The 20,946-nt window shown below is 44.5% G+C and overlaps 1 protein-coding gene across 1 annotated transcript in view; it reads right to left on the bottom strand.

The window, feature by feature from the left end:
• Positions 1-20,645, bottom strand: part of ARFGEF2 (ARF guanine nucleotide exchange factor 2) — an 89,786-nt gene extending 69,141 nt beyond the window's left edge. Inside the window, exons 1-3 of the mRNA XM_045771561.2 lie at positions 20,355-20,645; positions 7,974-8,004; positions 7,218-7,341 (exon numbers count right to left, since the gene is read on the bottom strand). Coding sequence (XP_045627517.1) covers positions 7,218-7,341; positions 7,974-8,004; positions 20,355-20,475 — 276 coding nt within the window. The 5' untranslated portion in view covers positions 20,476-20,645. The remainder of the gene's footprint in view (positions 1-7,217; positions 7,342-7,973; positions 8,005-20,354) is intronic.
• Between the last annotated feature and the right edge of the window lie 301 nt (positions 20,646-20,946).

Below are 20,946 nucleotides of genomic sequence, written 5' to 3' on the forward strand. Positions count from 1 at the left end.
GTAAGCTTGGCCTTAACTTCTGGTTCCCTCAGATCCCCCTGCTCCCCTGGGGCATGGCAAGCACAGCCACCCAATGGGTGCCGTGTCCACCCTGCCTCCCATGGCAGAAGAGCCCCAGGAGGGTGAAAGGCTGTCCAGTGGAATAGGCAAGGTGTAGAACAGTCACCGGTACACAACCACTAGTGTGAAAAATTGATGGACTAAAAGCCATACATAATGGAGACAGGAAGTAGTCGGTGGTTGGCTGCGGCAGTGGGGGGAGTTAGAAGGAAACAGGGAATGACTGCTGATGAACCCAGGGTTTCTTTCTGAGGTGATCCAGACGGTCTACAATTAGATTGTGGGGATGGCTGCACAACTCTGTCAATGTACAAAAATCACTGAATTGTACATTTGCGACGGATGACTTGTATGCATGTGAATTATATCACGAGCTGTTAACAAACCATATATATTTTTTTCTTTTTAAAAGGAAAGATACATAAGAAACAGCTGATAACGTGTTTTGCTGGAGGGGGGCACTCAATTCTGCACCTATGTTATCAAACGTGTGTCAACCCAGTGGCTGAAGAAGTAGGGGGCTGCTTGGGCCACATCCTCTTGGTTGGGCTACTGACTGGCTTGGACAGGGGCTGCCTTTCAGAGGCCTGTGCCGTCTCACTTAGGACCTGGATTTCACCATGGAGAATGTGAAAGCTGGAAAGGAAGTCAAAGGTCAGGGGCAAGATGATTTCCAAGCGTGGCTGAGACTCAGCATCAGCTGAGGGAACCCATCACAAATACAGACTCCCAGACCTCAAAGCAGACCTACCAAATCAGAATTTCTGTAGGACAGCCTGGTAATCAGTGTTTTTCTCTAAGCTGTCCAGGTTATTCTGAGGGTTGAGCAGCTAAAAGAATCACTCATCAGACACAACCCCTCTAGGATATGCGCATTCTCTGCTTCCACTGACTTAAAGAAAATGCTATTCTGTTCTTTATCCTTTTCGGTTCCTAATTTGTCATCTCCTTGCCTCTACACGCACAGAGTGACACACGGATCTGAGGTTGTCTATGGTGCCACCACCACTGTGCTAGGAAGACCTGCCGCTCTGCAGAGGCCCGACTCCATTTCTCAACAGCTTTCCCCCCATCGTTAGCTGTGGAAGCACCGCCATCCAGTAAGCAGAACAAAACAGGTTAAGAGAGAGTGGCTGAGAGTAGAACATGATCCCGCCAGATTGTGTGACTGAATAAACAGGAGAGGCCTGCACACCCTCTGCCGATCAAATCCAACCCCAGAGGTCACCACACAGGGTCAGGGGGTGGGAGCAGGAGTGGGGAAGGTGCAGAGGGTGGGAAATGTGTTTCTGAAAAACAGCTCAAGATGCTCTTTACCTCAACCCTCTTCCTGCTGCAAGACACGCAGGCTTCCCAAGTGGGCAGCACTGGCGCCTGGTACGTCAACTCTTGGTTTTTGACGTTCCTTATGCCTTAGCCCTAATGGATGCATAAGCCCATCTGGAGCACCGGATTATGAGTGGGATGGTTCTGAACTCCTAAAACGCGCATGTTGAAAAGTAGGCCCATAGAACAATGGTGCTGCAAAGCAAGGATGGAGGTGAACTGTTGAATTCAAATATGAAAAAGGCTTAGAAAGAAGAGTTCTCTCTGCTCTATAGGCTCCTAAGAGAGCACACTCCCCTTCAAGCTGAACAGGTTTTTAAAGCATGGCTTTACTCCCGTGTCTGTGCAGTGACACAGGGCCAGAAGAAAGCACAGTTCCTGCGTCCCTGGATATTTCTAGGTCTGCCCTCTTACCTCTCCTTGGGCCAGATATTGTCCTGGGCACTGGAGGTACAACAGGGAGTAAGACGGTACTTCTTCTCCCAGAGTTTATATTCTCCAGGACAGGGGCAGACCGAAGCCAAAAGTCCTGGCTGGGATCTCCAGGGCCCTGATTTGTAGACATCTTAAAAAGAACAAGTTGCACTGATAATGCATAGCATTATCTCATTTTTGGAAAATAAAAGCTATGTGACTGTGTGTGTATTTTTGTAAATGCACAGAAAAAACCCCGGAAACAGCAGAGGTCCAGCAGCATGAGTGTGCTTGGCAAGCTCACTTGAGGAAAGTGCTTTGCACAGTGAGTGGGGTGGAAAGTTACTGGCAGGTTTAAGTAAAGGATTAACATGATGTGGTACATTTCTAAAGGTTCCCTCCAGTTCCTGCGTGGAGAACAGCCATAGGAGTAGAAGCAGGGGACAGTGAGGAGGCTGTCACAGCTGTCTGGGAGGGAGATGCTGGTGGCTTGGACTCTCAGAGGGTGACATGGCTGGAGGGTAGAAATTCCTGCTTTATTCCTTGTCGATGCAATGAGATGGGAAGTGGGCAGAGGAGGGAGGCCTTTGGGCAGCTGACTCACTGACCCTTGTGTCCAAGGAGGCTGCGTGCACGGGGATGTTCACTGTTACTCTATTTGTCAATGCCCCTCTGTAGGGGAAGAGATAAATAAAATGATGGCATAACATATCATACATCAGTCAAAAGGATGCACGTAGCCATATAGCTAGATCTTAAAAACATTGTCGAAAGTGAAGAGCAAGCTGCAGAACACCTGAAACTTACTTAACATATCAAATACACTTCAATGATAAAAGCTCTTTAAAAATTAATTATTTTAAAGAAAAGTACTAAATACATAACGATAAAGAAGAGTGCAGATACGGAAGAAATTGTGAGGGTGAAACATGATTGACTTGTGTTTGAAAAACAGAGTCCTCATCATAACCTACGGAGGCAAATGACACTATTGCTAATCTATGTCTGAGGATCCTGGACTCTGGAAAGGTTAAAGAATTTGTCCCAGGTGTCTTAATGACATGTTAAGCCAGTATGTAAATGCTAAGCTATCTGTGACCCAAGTCCGTACTTTTTAGCCTTGACTTATTTTCCTTCTTTATGGACAAAAAGTTACATTAGGGTAGGTCATATGAAGTTCCTGATACCTGTTTTTCACTCCATGAGAATGACAATTTCATGTGTTTCAACCTAAAACATTATTAAAATGAGAAAGAAAGTCCACATATCTAACTAAAATTCTAAAGATGCAAATAAATTAGGGAAACTTGTCAAATTCATAAAATAAAAATCTACCACCCATAGGCAAGAAAAAAAAATGAACAACAAAGGAAAAAAGTATATGCCCTGCACAGGCAACTGGGTTTGGGGCTACGGTCTTAAAAAAAAAAAAAAAAAAAGTTCTAAAAAAAATTTTAACAGAGAACGTAGCCATGTACAACTTTTATAATTATTAATGGATTTTAAAATGTGCTTTAAAAATCCAAAGTTTTCTAGAAATAAGAACTAAAAGATAATGCTTGTGGTATGAACAAAGGACAGCTGAGATCAGTAGTTTCCTACAGCCCTCACTGTGACTTAGAAAGAAAATATTACAACTCTATTCCTACTTTTTAAATCTTTTTCAAAGTTCTATTCTTGTATGTTTTATAATATATGTAATATAGTAACAGTAATACATATACGTAATCTTATCACTGAAGAAATATGAATATATTAGAAGGATATTCTCAAAAAAAAATCTGGTTATTGACATATGCCCAGGCAACCTTGGAGATCATGCACTGAGTAAGGCAAGACTGAACCTAATGCCGCTCCCCCCCGGTGGGAGGGGGGGGGGAAGAGTGTGCAGCAGACTAGGTGCTGAAGGGAAGGAATAAAGAGAATCTTTATCGTTTGGTACAAGTGAGCAGCAGCAGAACTCTAGGTTGCTCTCAGCAGGGAGAGGGAACTCTAAGCTAACTGTGTCAGGACAAACCAAACCCGGAAGCACCTTTGCCACCCCATCACCTCTCCAAGCTCAGAGAAGGATGCCTTTAAATGCCCAGGGCAGAATGTGGATGTGTCTGCAGCTGGCTTCAATTCTGCTCAAGCCAACCTTTGCCCCTGGACACTGGCCTTCCATTTCCAAGACGGAAGTCACGTCTCCCACACTGGGGAAAAGCCAGTTGAACAGGCTTTGCAAGGACAGCCTCCAAGAGCAAATGAAATTTTTCATTCAGTATTCCAGGGAGCACTGGGTCACTTTCTAATGTCATAAAAAGAATGACACAGCTTGCATTTTGTATAATGACCAAAGAAATTCGAGTGTACCTACTAAATCACAGAGAACTTCCATTCTAAAAAAAAAAAGAAAAAAAAAAGAGCTAACCATATGTCATCGGCCTCAAGACACTCTTACATGTACATTTATAGCTCAAGTCAGGACAGTGGGCTGAAGTAGAGCAGGATGTCAATGTTTCCGTTCCAGAGTTCCAGAAACAGACTATTTCCAGGAAAATGCAGAACATAAAATATAAACAGTATATTTTTAATCAAAGGGCCAGAACCACACGGTAACAGTTAAGAGTGGTGGTCAGCAACCTTTTTCTGTAAAGAACCAAATTTTTAGGCTTTATGGTCTCTGTTTCAACAACTCAACTCAGCCGCAGTAGTGGGAAAGCAGCCAGAGATAATAAACAATGGGCCCAGCTGTTGCTATGGACTCAATATTCGTGTCCCCCTGGTCCTATGTTGAAGCCCTACTCTCAGTGAGATGGTATGAGGAGGTAAGGCCTTTGGGGAGTGATTAGGTTTAGATAAGATCATGAAGGTGGGGTCCTCATGATGGGATCAGTGTCCTAGAAAAAGAGACTGGAGATCTAGTGTGCTCTCTCTGCCATGTGAGAACACAGCTGACAACTCAACCATCTACAAAGCAGGAAGAGGGATCTTACCAGGAACTGAATCAGCGGGCACCCTGATCTTGCCCTCTCCAGCCTCCAGAACGGAGGGAAATAAATATCTCTTGCTTAAGCCACCCAGTCTGTGGAATTCTATTTCATTAGCCTGACTATATTAAGACAGCTGTGTTCCAATAAAACTTTATTCACAAAAGCAGGTGGCAGGCCAGATTTGGCTTACAATTGTAGTTTAATGACCCCAGGTTAAGAATTCAGACGGGGTGGGAAGAGTTCTAAATGCTCACCCCATTCCACCACTTCCTGGGCAGGGGGAGCTCGGTACTGCTGGTCACTTCATTCTCTCAGCCTCCATTTCCTCAATTCCGAAATAAGGATGAGAGTTAAGTAACCAGAGTGTTTCTGGGAAGATTAAACACGATGTTGCAGACAGAGCACAGGGCCCAGCACAGGCCAAGTACTCAATAGCCACTGTTCTTAGTACATTGGTAATGTTAACTGTCAGCACCAGCTTCAGAACTAGACCGTAACACGAGAAGAAAACAACTAAAATTAAACTTATGCCAAACTTCCTCAGAAAATTTCACAGCAACAAATATTTTAGGATAGAAGGAGGACTTGGGCCTGCCGTTTAAGAATTCTTGGCTCATTATACGTTTCACATAGGACAATCTGTACAGAATTATACTGAATGAGAAAATAGCTTTTCATTTGGAAGAATTGCTTGTGAAGAAACTGTCACCAACTTTCAAATACAGATATATCAAAGAAGTGAGATTAATAGAGTAAATATTAGACTGGAGATGCCAAAAATGTGGCATGCCCACCGCCACTTGGCAGCCCGCGCCTCAGCAGACATCACCAATTGATCACCATACTTTCTCAAGAAACCCAGATGAAGCTTCAGATAGCTTTTCAACACAGCTTCTGAGCAATCATAATATAGAACCTATTCACTATGCCTGTTCTAGAAAGTACTGGTAAATTGTGGACCTCTAAATATAATTTTTTAATTTATCAAGCTTTTGATGTGCAGGTTGCCTGCTGGGGCCAAAGATAAAAGTGAGGTAACCAGAAACCTCAGGAGTAGATCTCTTTTAAAAAAAAAAAAAAAAAAAAAAAAAAAGAATTCTGGACCAGGAATTAAGACACCTAAGTTGTAACCTTTTTTTTCTTTCATACCTGCATTATTACTGGACAAGTTATCTTTTTTTTTTTTTTAAAGATTTTATTTATTTGACAGAGAGACACACAGCGAGAGGGAACACAAGCAGGGGGGAGGGAGAGTGGGAGAGGGAGAAGCAGGCTTCCACTGAGCCGGGAGCCTGATGCGGGGCTCAATCCCAGGACCCTGGGATCATGACCCGAGCCAAAGGCAGACACTTAACAACTGAGCCACCCAGGCACCCCTGGATAAGTCATCTTAACTTCTCTATTCCTATTTCTTCATCAGCCAAAGGTAATTTATCACAAGGTCACTGTGGCTCTCATATAGTCAATCCTCATCATTCTCAGATCCTGTATTTGCAAATGTACCCACTCAACTATAATTTATTTGTAAGCCCCAAATCAGTACCTGTGGCGCTTTTGCAGTCATGTGTGACACAGAGCAACGAAAAAAATCAAATTACTTGATGCATATGTCCTCAGCCGGGGTCAAACAAGGAGATGCTCTGTCTTCTCGTTTCAGCTCTTATACTGTAACTAGTATCTTTCCGGTGGCCTATGTCATGCCACATTTTTTGCAATTTTTTTTTGCACTTTTGTCCATTTTGTGGATGTTTCTGTCATTTAAATTGGTCCCTAAGACCCATGCTGTAGTGCTGTCTACTCTACCTAAGAGCAAGAAGGCAATGATGTGCCTTATGGAGAAATTACGTGTTAGGTGAGCTTCGTTCAGGCCTGTGTTATAGTGCTGTTGACCATGAGTGCAATGTTAATGAATCAATAAGATATATTAAATAAGACGTCTTTAAACAGAAACACACAAAGAACAAAGTTACGTATTGCTTTATGTACTGATCAGTTGCTGAATGTGTTGATACCAGAGGCTCCCAGGCACCTTATCCTGTATTTCCTGTGGGAACAATGGTTTAGTATTTGCTTATCCCGCGTTCATAAATGATGAATATTGATTATATCTATTTCTCTACTCGATATTCTGAATTTCAATGCCATCAAGAAAAAGGTGGCATAAAAATACTGCACGTGCCCAGGTGTACCCACATTTCCAACTAATCCTAAAGGTTTCAGTTAGAAAAACACACGTAAGAGAGTACAAGAAAGTATTTCCACGGAAACACATTCTTGTTCTGGCTGCGGAGGTCAGACCCCTTACCATCCCTCCTTCTTGAGACCTCCATAAAGAACACATCGGATTGCTCCTTCCTCCATCACCCTGGAAGCACAGTTCCTCTGAAAGGACTGCCGATGGCTTGGAGAAAACCCTCTTTACACAATCAAGTTTGAACACGGTACCTGCAAGCAGTCGAGGGATGTGCTGACCACCCGTGGGGACTTGGACTGGCAAGCTAGCTCAAACGGAAGGAAATACTTGTCAGCTTCAATGAAGTTTGCCTTTGGTGGTGCGGCGGCGCCAAGCCTAGGGAAAAAGCAGGAGAGCGCCACAGAAGGGAAGTGAAAAAACAAAAATTTTGCTTCTCATATACCTCTAACTTCCCATCCCACTTGTGATTATTTAATGGAAAGTGCCCACAAACTGCATCTGCGGGGCAAGACAATTAAAAACAGAAACACATGCATGAGGACAAAAGACCAAAGCGTCACAGGGAGAAGCAGGGTCTCTGATTAGTGAGCTATGTTGACAGCATCCTGGACTGAATCTTGGCATCAGCCATGTTCTGAAATGTGACCAACTGGCTTTTTAACTATGAAGACGAGAAGCAGCCACTTCTGGGGCAAGCTGTCCTCCCGCCCAAGGAGCACGACATACGGGCTAAGGGCTCTGCCTCATCCGTCAAGAAAAGGTACAGCAGCATTAACTCGATCCACTTTACCCCTTCCTGCAAACATGCAGTTACTGAGTTGGTAACCTGTTGACCCAGCATCTGTTTAAACACATACGGAGTCCTGCCATGTGCTCGGCACTCCACGTGCTAGGGGAGTGTGTGCCACCCAGGAGCTAAGAAATATGAGAAAACATGCACATAAAGGGGTTCCCATGGCCACTACCTACTCCCTTAATACTGTATTTCAGCAAGGAGAAAAGCTTACCTCTGCTTTTCTATTTCTGCTTTAATTTCATCTGGTGGGGAAGAAAGAAAGCCATGTTAGGAACATGCAATATTTCTATAAAAGAAAACTTTACTAAAAGATATTTGGAAAATATTAAAAAGAATGCTTATGAGCTTTTAAAGAACACAATGCTGACATGAAAGGATAAAAAGTGACAATGATAACAGCTAACATGGACACAGTGGTTATTCTGTGCAAGGCATTGCTCTAATTACTTTACATACTTTCATTTACTTAATCCTCAAAACAATCCGATGAGGTAGGTGGTGTTTACCTCCATCTTATTGAGAGCTGGACTTCTCAACCAAGACACTACTGACCTTGTGACACCGAGAACCGGTGACCCACGGGGCTAGCCTGTGCACTGCAGAATGCTTAGCAGCGTCCCTGGCTTCCACCAGCCGGATGCCAGGAGCGACCACCTGCAGTCTGGAAAAGCAAGAATGTCTCCAGACATTGCCAAGTGTCCCCTGGGCAAAACTGCCCCAGTTGAGAATCACTGATTTCGATGAGAAGCCTTGGCACAGAAAGGTTAGGTAACTTGCCTCCTGTGACATATCAGGAACTGGGGAACCAGAATTTGAATCCAGGCATTTTGGCCCCATAGTCCAACGTTCTAGCTATTTCCCCATTCTGCGAAATGTATGTTAACAATAGCTACCACAATATTATGGTCATGTGATAACATTTCAACTATGTAAAAATATGTATAGAAGATTGGCAACAAATAGAACAAAAAGGTGTGTTAGTAGAATGACTATTTTTTCTTTTTTCACATTTTCTATAAGCACATATACTGTTATTTTTAGACAGGTTGTTTTTTTTTTAATTGTGGTAAACACACCTAAAAATTTACCATCTTAACCATTTTTAAATGTACAGCTCAGTATATTGACTACATTCATATTGTTGTGCTAAGCCATATGTAATTTTTATGAATTAATTAAAAAGTTTTACCGTGGAGGTTATAACAACTACCCAGTGAAGGTTACAGAAATAAAGTGTCATTATTTACAAATCACAACCTCAAACAGATAGTCTTATTTCCAGGAGAACAAGGTTCTGTGCCCTTGAAACAACAGAACACCCCATCTAGACATAAAGAGAATTCTCCCCTACCCCCTCGGTCAGATATATTCCCGCAAGTTAGGCTCCGCAGGCTCAACGTATTATCAAAGTGGGCCACTGAAATAAGTCTGCACTGAATGCCATGTATTTAGATAATCTCCAAAAGGGCAGCATTTTTACAATCTGTTGAGAACCAATGGTTTGGATACGGCATTAGTTATCCCAGCAACACAGTTCTGGTAATTACAAATTTCCTTTCCTTGGAGAACTCCTATTCTAGACTGAGCTAGGAAGTGAAAACTGAACAACTAGACTCACTAGAGGTGGCAATTTCTAACCTTCAAGCCAACCGTCCAATGTCTTCTTACTACACACATAAGAAAATGGGTGAGAAACACCCAGATGATTAATATCAAGTGTTCTGCTCACAGACCATAAGGGCTGTGACACACAGGGTCTGTGAAAGAGAGCTCTGTGGCATGGTTCCTTCCCTCTAGGGACAAGAATTCGCTGAGGAAGTAGCTGTGGCTTCCTCCAGCAGAGGCCCCCAGGCTGTGGGAATGGCCCAGGACACTGCGAGGCAAGCTTGCAGAAATCTATATCCATAGTATCAAGGCTCTGCTCAGTGCTTAAGATCGTGTCACAAACTTAAGGTTTCCTTCCAACCATGGCTACTTTGTTAGAGTTTAGATGTTCAATGTATCTGAAGCAATTAGGCCTTCACTAGAGTCTGTGCTGGCCTCTGAGCTCCAAGAGTCTGTTTTGGAATGTCGCCGGTGCTAACTCACCAATGGCTAAGGCAGGGTCTGACCTACAGCAGGTGGCCAATAAGTGACAGTTCTCTTGTTCTTTTCTTAAAACAGGAGACAGAAACAGTGCAAAATCTCCAGTGCCACCAGTGGCACCAAGCAGAGCCAACGGGAAAAAGAAAAGGGCAGGTGCCCATTCAGTCCTCACCACAACCCAGGAAAGCTGGAGCACTCTTATCCCATAACTGTTATCCAGCTGAAGAATCTGGGCACATGTGAGGTCACCTGTGCACCATCCTAGCCACCAAGTCCTACTGTGTGTCAGGATTCATAACCCAGGCTGTTTGCTCCAGAGCAATACTCCAGAACCCCTCAGTGATGAGACAGAGGAGGAGGATGGCTGAAGGAAGAGGAGCATATGGCAGGGCACGCCTGCTCTGGTTTACTGCTTCACATTTTAATAGGCATTGCTTTCCCAACGGCCAACTGGGCAATTAACAGTCATAAATGAGCAGGCTGGAGAGCAGGGAGACCTGAGTTTCAATTTGCAATTGAAAAGCCGCACTATCTTCCCAGGAAGTCCTTTCTGGGCATCGCTATCTATGAACCCCTAGGGTCAGACTCCCCCCCCCATTCATCAATGACTTTGGCACTGACCTCTGCTCCACTCCCAAGCTGAGTCCAACAGCCCCCTTCACCAACCTCAATATCCCATCAGTGGTCAACTCACCCAAAGTGCAACGTCCCTGCAAACCTTCAACTCTCCCCCACACACCTGACCTGCCACGTACCTGCCTCCTCTGCAAACCAGGGCTGTCTTCAACTCCTTTAACTTCCCCTCAAGGCCCTCCACCTCCCCCACTCCAAGCCAGGCTGATGTGGCTGGTCCCACTGAGAATCTTGTCCCTATGTGGATCTGTGGCACTTCCTGTTCCATGCCCTCCATTCTCCTTTCCTTCCAGACGTCCTACTCAACTGCTCTCCGCAGGGCCTTTCTTTGGCCTGTCAGATCTTGACGAGTCCAACACCTCAGCTTTCCCCATTCTTCGGTTTCCAGGATGGGTCCCATTAGCAGGACTATTATCACAATGATAGGCAATCGATAGCCATGACTCTCTCTGACCTTTAGTCTTACCCAAACTCAGATTACACTATCATCTCCTTCTGACCTATCTCCACCTAACAACCAGACCTCTGACAACAGGGCAGGTTGGTAGGGCTACAGAGCCATAACCACCAACCACAAATGGAACCCTAAATCATGCCAGCTGAGCCCATCTCCTCTATCCTCACAGACTACTGCACGTTTTTCTGCTCTCCTCAAATACCCGATCTCCCCTCTTAACCATCACCCCTCCTCTTTACTCAAAACCCATGGAGCGATCTCCTACTTCATGCAGAGATTAGAAGCCGCCACAAGGAGACTTCCTCAACTTACCATTAGAGAACCTACCAACTGACCCAGTTCTGTACCCAGCCTCCACTCTCTCCCTGCCAGAAGACAGGGTCCAATCCCTCCACCTCTGTAGTCTCCCATCCCTATCTGCCTCTCGGGAACTTCACGCTCTCCTTTCCATCTAAAATCTGATCACTTTTCACGATGCTGGCCCACCAGCACTACCATGCACACTGCTCCAGCTCTCATCCTTCCTCCCACCCCACATCTTTCTTCACACAGCAGCCAGAGGGACTCCCTTCAAATGTAAATGAAATTACATCTGCTCAAAATGAGATTATCCATAACCCTTATGATATAAATCAGATTACATCTGCTCCTTTGCTCAAAACTTTCCACTGGCTTCCCATCTCACGCTAAGTAAAATCCAAAATCTTGACCTTGGCCTCCAAGCCTCCGTAAGATCTGGCCCCGGGCCCAACCTCTGATCTCACCTTCTACCACCCTGCCCCCCAGCTGGCTTGTTGCATGTTCCAGTTTCAGGGACTTCACAATTCCTATTCCTGCTGCCTGGAATGCCTCCCTCCCGCTCTTCAGTTCACTGTTCAAATGTCACCTTCCCTCACCACCCAAAACTGCCATCTCTGCCCCCCCACCCCATAATTCTGTATCTCCTCACCTGCTTTACTTTTTCACTACTCTGGTTTATTTTTCCAATCTCTCTTCACAGTATTTACTGCCCTTGACATATTATTTATCAGTTCATTTGTTATCTGTCTTCCCCAGGAGAATATAAACTATGACAACAGGGACTTCTGTCCGTCCTGTTCACTGCTGAATTTCCAACACCTAGAAATTCCTAGGCGGAGAGTAGGCACTCAATATTTGTTGAATGAATAAACCGTCCTTTCTCTTTCCTGCATTATTTAACCTCTCACTCAACTGGCTCCCTTCCCAAGTTTAAACCTTTAAAGAAAGAAAAGACAAAAAAACCTTCCATGATCCACATCTCCTCCTCCCCTTTACACTAGAGCTGAACTTTGGCAAAGAGCTGTCCATGCTCACTGCCTATATTTCCTCACCTCCCACGCAGGCCTCAGCCCACTAGGTCTGGTTTTCACCTTCACCACACACCCAAAGCAGCTCAAGTTAAGGTCACCAAAGACCCCATGTTTCTCAATCTGATGGGCATTTTGCTACTCTCCATCTAACCTGATCTCCTTGCAGCACTTGATCTTTTTTTTTTTTTAATGATTTTTTATTATATTATGTTAGTCACCATACAGTACATCCCCGGTTTCCGATGTAAGGCTCGATGATTCATTAGTTGTGTATAACACCCAGTGCACCATGCAATACGTGCCCTCCTTACTACCCATCACCGGTCTATCCCATTCCCCCACCCCCCTCCCCTCTGAAGTCCTCAGTTTGTTTCTCATAGTCCATAGTCTCTCATGTTTCATTCCCCCTTCTGATTACCCCCCCTTTCTTTATCTCTTTCTTCCCCTACCGATCATCCTAGTTCTTATGTTCCATAGATGAGAGAAATCATATGATAGTTGTCTTTCTCTGCTTGACTTATTTCACTTAGCATTATCTCCTCCAGTGCTGTCCATGTTGTAGCAAATGTTGAGAACTCGTTCTTTCTGATAGCTGAGTAATATTCCATTGTATATATGGACCACAACTTCTTAAGCCAGTCATCTGTTGAAGGGCATCTCAGCTCCTTCCACGATTTAGCTATTGTGGACATTGCTGCTATGAACATTGGGGTGCATATGGCCCTTCTCTTCACTACGTCTGTATCTTTGGGGTAAATACCCAGTAGTGCAATGGCTGGATCATAGGGTAGCTCAATTTTTAACTTTTTAAGGGACCTCCACACTGTTTTCCAGAGTGGCTGTACCAACTTGCATTCCCACCAACAATGTAGGAGGGATCCCCTTTCTCCATGCAGCACTTGATCTTAATGGCCTTTCCCGCCTTGAGATGTCCTCTACTTCTGCCACCATAGACACACATTCTCATGGGTCCTCTGTTTCTTGCCCCAAGTCCTCCCTACTGCCCTTGCAGGCTCTGCCTTCTCTGCCCAGCCAGGCAGGCAGGGGTTCCTCCGGCCCAGGCGCACCTCCTCCGCCTCTCCTTCTCTGTCCACTCCCCCTAGGCCACCTCATCCTCAGTTACGACCAAGGCTCCCCTGACTCCCAAATCACGATTTCCAGCCCAGGCCTGCCTCATGAACATCAGGTTGTGCCTCCATCCGCTGACAACTCTACCAGTCCAGCTGGATGCTCAAAGGCAGGGGAGCCTCAACACATCAAGTCCCAACTCAGATCAACCTCCTGCCCCCAGTTCTCCCCAGATGGTCTTCCCACACTCCCACCTTACAGAACATCCATCCAACTGGGTGAGTACCAATCCTCTTCCTTATCCAATGTTCTTATCCAACCCATCAACAGGTTTTGCCAGCTTCACCTTCTGAGCAAGTGGGGAATACATTCACTTTGTCCGGCTTCTGTCCTTACCACTCAGGTCCAGACACCAACATCTCTCACCTGGAAGATGGTAACTGTCTCCTCATTGTCCTTAGGCCATCCTTCTGGTCTTTCTCTAAAATGTTCTGAACACAATGGCCCAAATGATCTTTCCAAAATACAAACCTAACCACCCTGTTGCCTTCTCCCCTGTTTAGAACTTTTCAGTGCTGTCTGGCTGCTTTCGGTCTGAAAATCAAACTCCTCACCATGACAACCTTGGGGTCCTGGCCTACCCCTCCCACCTTATTCTCAAACACTCTCCCCTCTCATTTACTATGCTCCAACCACACAGTGGCCTCTTTCCGTTTCTCTCGTTGTTTGTTGTTGTATTTTCAATCACTTTTTTCTATTTTGCGATAACTGTCAATTCACATTTTAGTTTCCTTAACAATTATACTTCTTCCTGCCACAGGGCCTTTGTACACACTGTTCCCACCTGCTGCCAAAATGCCTCTCACCCCAACCTATTTCTTATTTATCATTTGGATCTCAAGACTTCCTCAGGGAAATTTTCCCTCACCCCTTTGTTCACTCCCCTGCAGGACCAGGTTTCTCTCCTTCACAGGACTTTTTAGGTTGTTACTATGATCCAGAGGATGTGATCATTTGAATAATGCACTTCTTCCCCATTAACTGAAAACTCCATGAGAACAGGGTCCTTGTCTGTTTCCCTTACATCATGACACCAAAAGTGACACCCAAATAAATACCTTCTCAATGAATGTCACCCTTGTTTAGCCAACAAACAAAAGGACCATATAAATAACAAATATGCACTGACCGCTCCCTGGGACCAAGGAAAAATTTAAGAATTTAACAGCACAAGAAGGCCATTCTCCCCACAAATCTATAAAACTTAACAAAATACCTAATAAAAAAGCTAAAAGACTTATTTACAACCAAGACAGTAAACTGAAAGAAGCTTCTTATAGGAGGACTCCAGGAATGAGTCAAGGTTTTCTAAGATAACCTTGCTGGAAAGACAGTCAAGTATTTTCCTGGGAGGCCCCCGAAGCCTGGTGAAATTGGTGAGAACAAAATACAGTTCTGAGCTATTTATATAGGAGACTCCATGTACTTGCTGATTAAGTACACGTTTTCACAAGTCTGCTCTTTTCCATAAAGAATAGTCTTACTGTTTTCCCCAGCACTGCTTACAGAGTCTCCCCTGAGACTTACAAGTACAGGACAGAGCTCTAAATTCATCCAACCGCTTGCTTCACCAGCGTCAAAATGCCAGAGACTAGCAAAAACATCCATAAACCAACATAGACGGGAGGCAGAGAAGAGCAAGCATTCAGTTCCTTCTCCTTTAAATATGGTAATGCCAGTGCCTCTGAATTTTAGCAGGTCAGCTGTCAGGTGCCAGGCTGTCAGTGACCTGACTGCACTGGTTCACTTACCCCTCGCTATAATCCTGGGACATAGGTACCGCCACCTTTATCATTTCAGGAAACTGAGGCTCAAAAGAAGCTAAAGTGTCAGCCCGGGATCACAGAACTAATCGAGAAACAAAGTTTCCAACTCAGCTCTCAGTGGATTTTCTGCCAAACCAATAAATAAATACTTTTCAGTAATCAAAATCCAACGTTTATAGGCTGCTTCTAGGCAGATGACCCCCTCCTAAAGAATTGTTATAAAGCTTTTCAACAAAAAGTAATCCGTCAAGGTCCTGAGTCCTGGTTATTTCTCAAAATTTTACTCTGCAGCACATGTAAACAAAATGTCTAATCAAAACACCAGAATTTGCTAAAATTAAAGGCTTTATTCTGTATTTCAACGGAAAGCTTTACTTTATTTGCTATGACAATTTAGGGATTTTTAAATATTTTTCAAATTTTGTGCTTAGGTTCTTCCTAATAGTGGGAAGAGTTATTTTGAACACGTTAGAAAACACAACAACATCACACGGAGGACAGAGTGATGTACTGTTTATCATATGGATGTGTAAATGTTAAACTGTTTTGCACATTAATATACAACTAAGATTTATGAATGCACTCTCTTAATTGGCTCCTTCCCCATGACACTTAAACTAGTTCAAGTTTTTTCCACTTTAAAAGGAGGAGGAAAAAAACCTCCCAGGATCCACATCTCCCGCCTCCCCTTCACACCACGGCCAAACTCTGGGAAACAGTTGTCTGTGCTCACTATTTCCTCACCTCCCACGCATGCTTCAACCATTCCATGTTGGTGTGCACCTTCACTGTCATACCCCAAGAGCTCAAGCTAACATCACCAGTGACCCCCATGCCTCTAAATCCCATATATTAAACAGAGTGGCAAATCTAAAACTGGATTTTATGATTTCTATGTCAGGACAGAGCTCTCCCCCACCTGGCTGTGCAGATGTGGGCAAGATGCTCTCTGAGCCTTGGTCGCCCTTTGCCTGTGGTTCCCAAAGACAGACACCAATTCCACATCACAACTCCAGAATTAATCAAAGGCAGTTTACTGCTGAAGAGATATGTCATAAATCAGAACACTTCATAACTCAAATGAAGCTTATGAGACATAAGCTCTTTACTCTCATTTCTTTCTTCCCATTAGTCCCTAAGTTAAAGTAAACCAAAGATATATGCAGCAAAAAGCTCCAGAAAAAAAGCTGTCATCTTTTTGACTAGAGGTTTTCAAATACACCCCAAAATTCAACTACAGAAAATACGGTCTCGCTACTTACCAAATGCTTTACTTAATGAAACTTCAAAACTTTGCTGCAGTGCAATTATTGTTTAAAGACTCCATCAAGTATTTTATATTCACTAACATTCATATGGAGAAGCAGTACAGCATGATAGTAATGGTTAAGATCTGAAGATCTGGCTCTGAAGCCAGATTGCCAGTGTTCCCTCCTGGATCCATGACTTACTGGTTGAGTTATGCTGGCCAACTTCTCTGGGCCTCAATGAGGATAATAATAGTAAGAACTAAACTGCATGTAAAGCACATGGCATTGTGCCTGGAACATAGAAAAGCTCAGTACATGGTAGATAGCAATAGTTATTACATAACATGTGATTTTAAAAAGTGACTCAGTTGGTTGATAAATGGTGCATTGATAAGTGTAGTTTCATCATGGTAATTAATACATGTTCCATTCTGGTGAGGGATGCCGATAATGGGACAGGCTATGCATGTGTAGGGGCAGGCGGTACATGGAAATCTCTGTACCTTCTGTGCAACTTTGCTGTGAACCTAAAACTGCTCTAAAAAAAAATTATTTTTTAAAAAAAATCACTCTATTTCATATGAAAGCCATAAATGTTTACCATTTTTATATTTTCTCGATAATGACTAAGAATGACACTTACTAATTATAGAGCACTCAGCCCTTGCTTAGCACTCTGTGCAGATTAAGTTATTAAGACAGTGCATCTCTTATCATATATACACGAAAAGAGCACCCTTAGAACAATTCAGTTATTAACATTTTCCAGATTTCCAGACAAATCTTTCCATACTCAATTTAAAAACCTTCAGATTATCTTGTCAAGTCTCCAAACTCCGTAGAGTTTAAGAGCAGTACTATCATTTAAAGAGGGATCATGAGAGAAAACGGCCCTGAAGACAGTTATGAAAGGGAGGTTTAAGAATGTACGTATGTGCCCCAATGGAAGCCCGAAAAGATTCAAGATTATTAATATACATCAAAGCTTCGTTAACAAGGTAAAGAGTGACAATATCCTTGGGGTGATGACTCCTCTTACAGGGTATTTTGTTATCTCCAGATACAGGTTGGAAGGACACAATCCCCTAACTGGGCAGTCCATATCCGTGCATTTGGCACTTAGTGCAGATAAACCACTGATATTACTTCAAACCTGTCCATCCCAATCATCACTGCTTTTACAAGGGACAAGCCCTGTCTTTCTTGAGCTTAGCAAGTTAACACTCCAATAAACATAGCCTCCTGGTCACGTAATTACATTCTTATTTATTGCATCTACAAACCAAATAGAGCAATAAGTCACTCCTGAATGAGGAACCAACGCAGGTTAAGGACATCAAGCTAGAGCGCTCAGTGTCTGTGGTTTGTCGCAGCTTAAACTAATAATACAAAACGACAGCAAGCCTTTATAGAGGACCTACTACATGCCAAGTTCTTCAGAAATGTCAACTAACTTCACCTTTATAATAACTCAATGAGGAAGGTATTAATACCTGTCCAAGATCACAAAGATAAGAAACGGAAGGCAAGCGATTTGAAACCAGGCAGTCTTGAGTCCAGAGAACATACTCCTAACCTCTCTACTGCGCAGTCCCTGTATCCCTGATCCCTTCCCCCAATACAACTGACGACGGAATACCATCACAGCTGTTTCCTGCAAGTGCTCTCTATCATCTAAGCATTTCAACTTTGAGTGGTCATTTACGGTTCCTCTTATCAAAATTCAGGATAATCTACACATGGTAATCTCTAAAATGCCAGCCACATTGCAACACTTCTTATACACAAGCTCATACATAGGCTTGTTTCAGCTATTCCGGGCACAAGAGATGCAGAATGAACTATCCCACCGTGTACTTTGCTATAGGTTTTCTATTGCTTATAAATAAAAGCAGTCATTTCTATTTAACAGCAACGACACAATCACTCTCTTAAAAAAGATGGCCAGTTTAACTAACACTGTGCATAGGTTCCCTTATAATAGTTCCTATTACCCAATTTGCTGACAATGATGAGCCACCATGTCCTTTGGCTACTCATTTAACAGATGGCCAAATTACTTCTTATATTAGCTATTTCTTACAACTCACTACTACACCATTGAATGTGCATTCCACAATTTGGGTTGGACAAATCTGAACTTCTGAACAAAGATATGATGCAAAAATATCTAATACGCTCTCAATGCTTTGACCCTTTATGACCCATAAGACAATTTTATGAGTAGGTTTCAACAATGAGATACACAATTTGGTGAAAATTTTACGTCAAGTCTTCTGAAGGAGGAATAAATACTTTTCTGCCAGATTACTATTTTTAAATTTCTGCAACAATACTCTTAAAGTAATACTGAGAGGACGGAATCCAGGCAGATTTCAAAATGGAGTTCTAAGTATTGGGCTTTTGCCTAACAAACTGCTTTGTAGTGCTTATCCTGCATTCCTGATAAAACAATATCCAACAGTTAGCCTTGGTTTTCTGAATAGAAAAGCTTTACAAATCTAAATCTCAGTAAATTCCTCCAACTGATCCTGGATTTCACAGGACTAACATCTGTTTCCAGATTACCTAAGCAACAACAATCTCTCCATCAATTGTTCTTGACCCTTGAGGGAATGAGGGAATATCAGACCCTTCTGAGAATTGGATGAAAGCCATGGACCTTCTTCCCCAGAAGTGCAGAGTTCACAAGGTCGTTCCTAGGCCCCAAGAAAAGAACGCCATCTTCTACCTTATAACAAATGTAGCGAGAAAAGTGATGGCAACTTCAAACTCTCCGACAGAAAAATCAAATTTTCCATTTAGTCAATTTATTAGGAAAAAACAGGTCGTTTTAGATTCCAAACCAACATCGGGGTGGTGAATCAGCTTGAAGCTAGCCCTGGGCAAATGTATTGATCCTAACTGCCCAGAATTCTCCTCTCCTGAAACTCCACATGGTGGATACTTCTTGCCTTTCAGTACTCAGCTCAAATGTCACCTCCTCAGAAAGGATTACTTTCTTGACAACCTATCAAAAGCAGTCCTCAGGCCCTCTTTATCACATCTTGCTGTTTTACTTTCACAAAGTATTTATCAGTATTCAAAAATGTCTCATTTTCTTTCTTTCTTTCTCTTTTTTTTTTTTTTGCTTTTCCTTTTAGACTGTAAGCACCACAAGGGCAAATACCTTGCCTGTCTTGTTCCCCATCACAGCGCCTAGTAGACAGTGGGCATTTGATAAATATTTCAATGATTAAAACTAAAAGACAGCATGTTGATGTTAATTAACTACCAAGGTTTTAAGTAGCTATGAGGTAGGGTTCTCTCCCTCTCTCCATAATCTATAGGTCCATTCAATCAGCACCTACTATGTGCCAGGCACTACTGCGGATGCAGGAGATCCAGAAGTGAATAAAACAGACGAGTCTCTCTGCCCTCACAGACCCTCTATTTCAGTGAACTGCCCGCAATAAGCAGATCTCTTGCCCCTACCAAGGAAGTGTAGCATACGACAAAGTCATGGGAGAGCCCCAAATGAAAACATTTTCCAATCCGGGACTTCCAAAGCAAGCCTCAGGGGTTTCCCTAAACCAGTTGAGCAGCTCTTCCCACCTGCTCTGCTCACACGGGGGAACCCTAACTAGAAGAACGCAAGTAAAGAAAAAACTTGGGGCAAGGGCTACTCCCTCTGAGGGTGGTGACAGGAGGAACCAGGAAACAGGACGGCAAGGAGTCGTGGCAAGAGCCCTGGGCTGGAAGGCTGGAGAGGTAGCACCAGGTTGTCACTAACTTGCTAGGTGACCTTGGGCCAGTCCCGAGGCATCAGTTTCCCCGGGGTATCATGAGGGGGCCGGGAAGGTGGGATTCGAGGTCGGGGGAGATGGAGGCCAGGAGGCCGGGCGGGGGTAACGGCCGGCGTGGGGAGGCCGGCGCGGGGCCGGGCCGGAGCGGCTCACCCACCGAGCGCCACCTGGCAGGCCCTGCGCAGCTGGGAGTGCTGGGGCCGCTTCACCTCCTTGTCGGCTAGGATCTTCTCCAGGGCCCGGGACACGAACATGCTCTTGGTCTGGCTCTCCTGCATGGCCCCGGCCCGGCGGGGGCTGGCAGCCCCGCGGGCGGGCGGCGCGAGCAGGCGGGCGAGAGAGGCTGCGGGCCCGGCGTCCCGGCCACCACCGGCCGCGTCCGTCCGCGCCGCCCCGTCAGGAAGCGACGCCGCGGCCCCACGGCGCCGCCATGTTGGAGCGCGTCACGTGACCACGTGACTGGCGGGGCCGCTACGGCCGCCGCGCGTCCGTCGACCCCGTGACCTCCGGCGGGGCGGGGCCTGTGGTTGGGGGCGGGGCCCGGTGGGCACTGAGGGGCGGGGCGAAAGAGGAAGGAAGGGAAAAAGGTGGGGGAGGCGAGGGGAGGTGGATGAAGGCAGGAGGGGACCGGCAGGACTGGAGAAAGGGGAGAAGGAAGACGGGTGGAGAAGGGGGTGATTGAAGGTGAAGGGGTGAGGGGAGAGGGGAGGTAGGAAGAGGAGAGTTCAGGAGAAGAGAAGAGGGGAAAG

Source organism: Ursus americanus, chromosome 22 (genome assembly GCF_024610735.1).
Source record: "Ursus americanus isolate L20-20 chromosome 22, mUrsAme1.1.p, whole genome shotgun sequence".
Lineage (NCBI taxonomy): Eukaryota > Metazoa > Chordata > Mammalia > Carnivora > Ursidae > Ursus > Ursus americanus.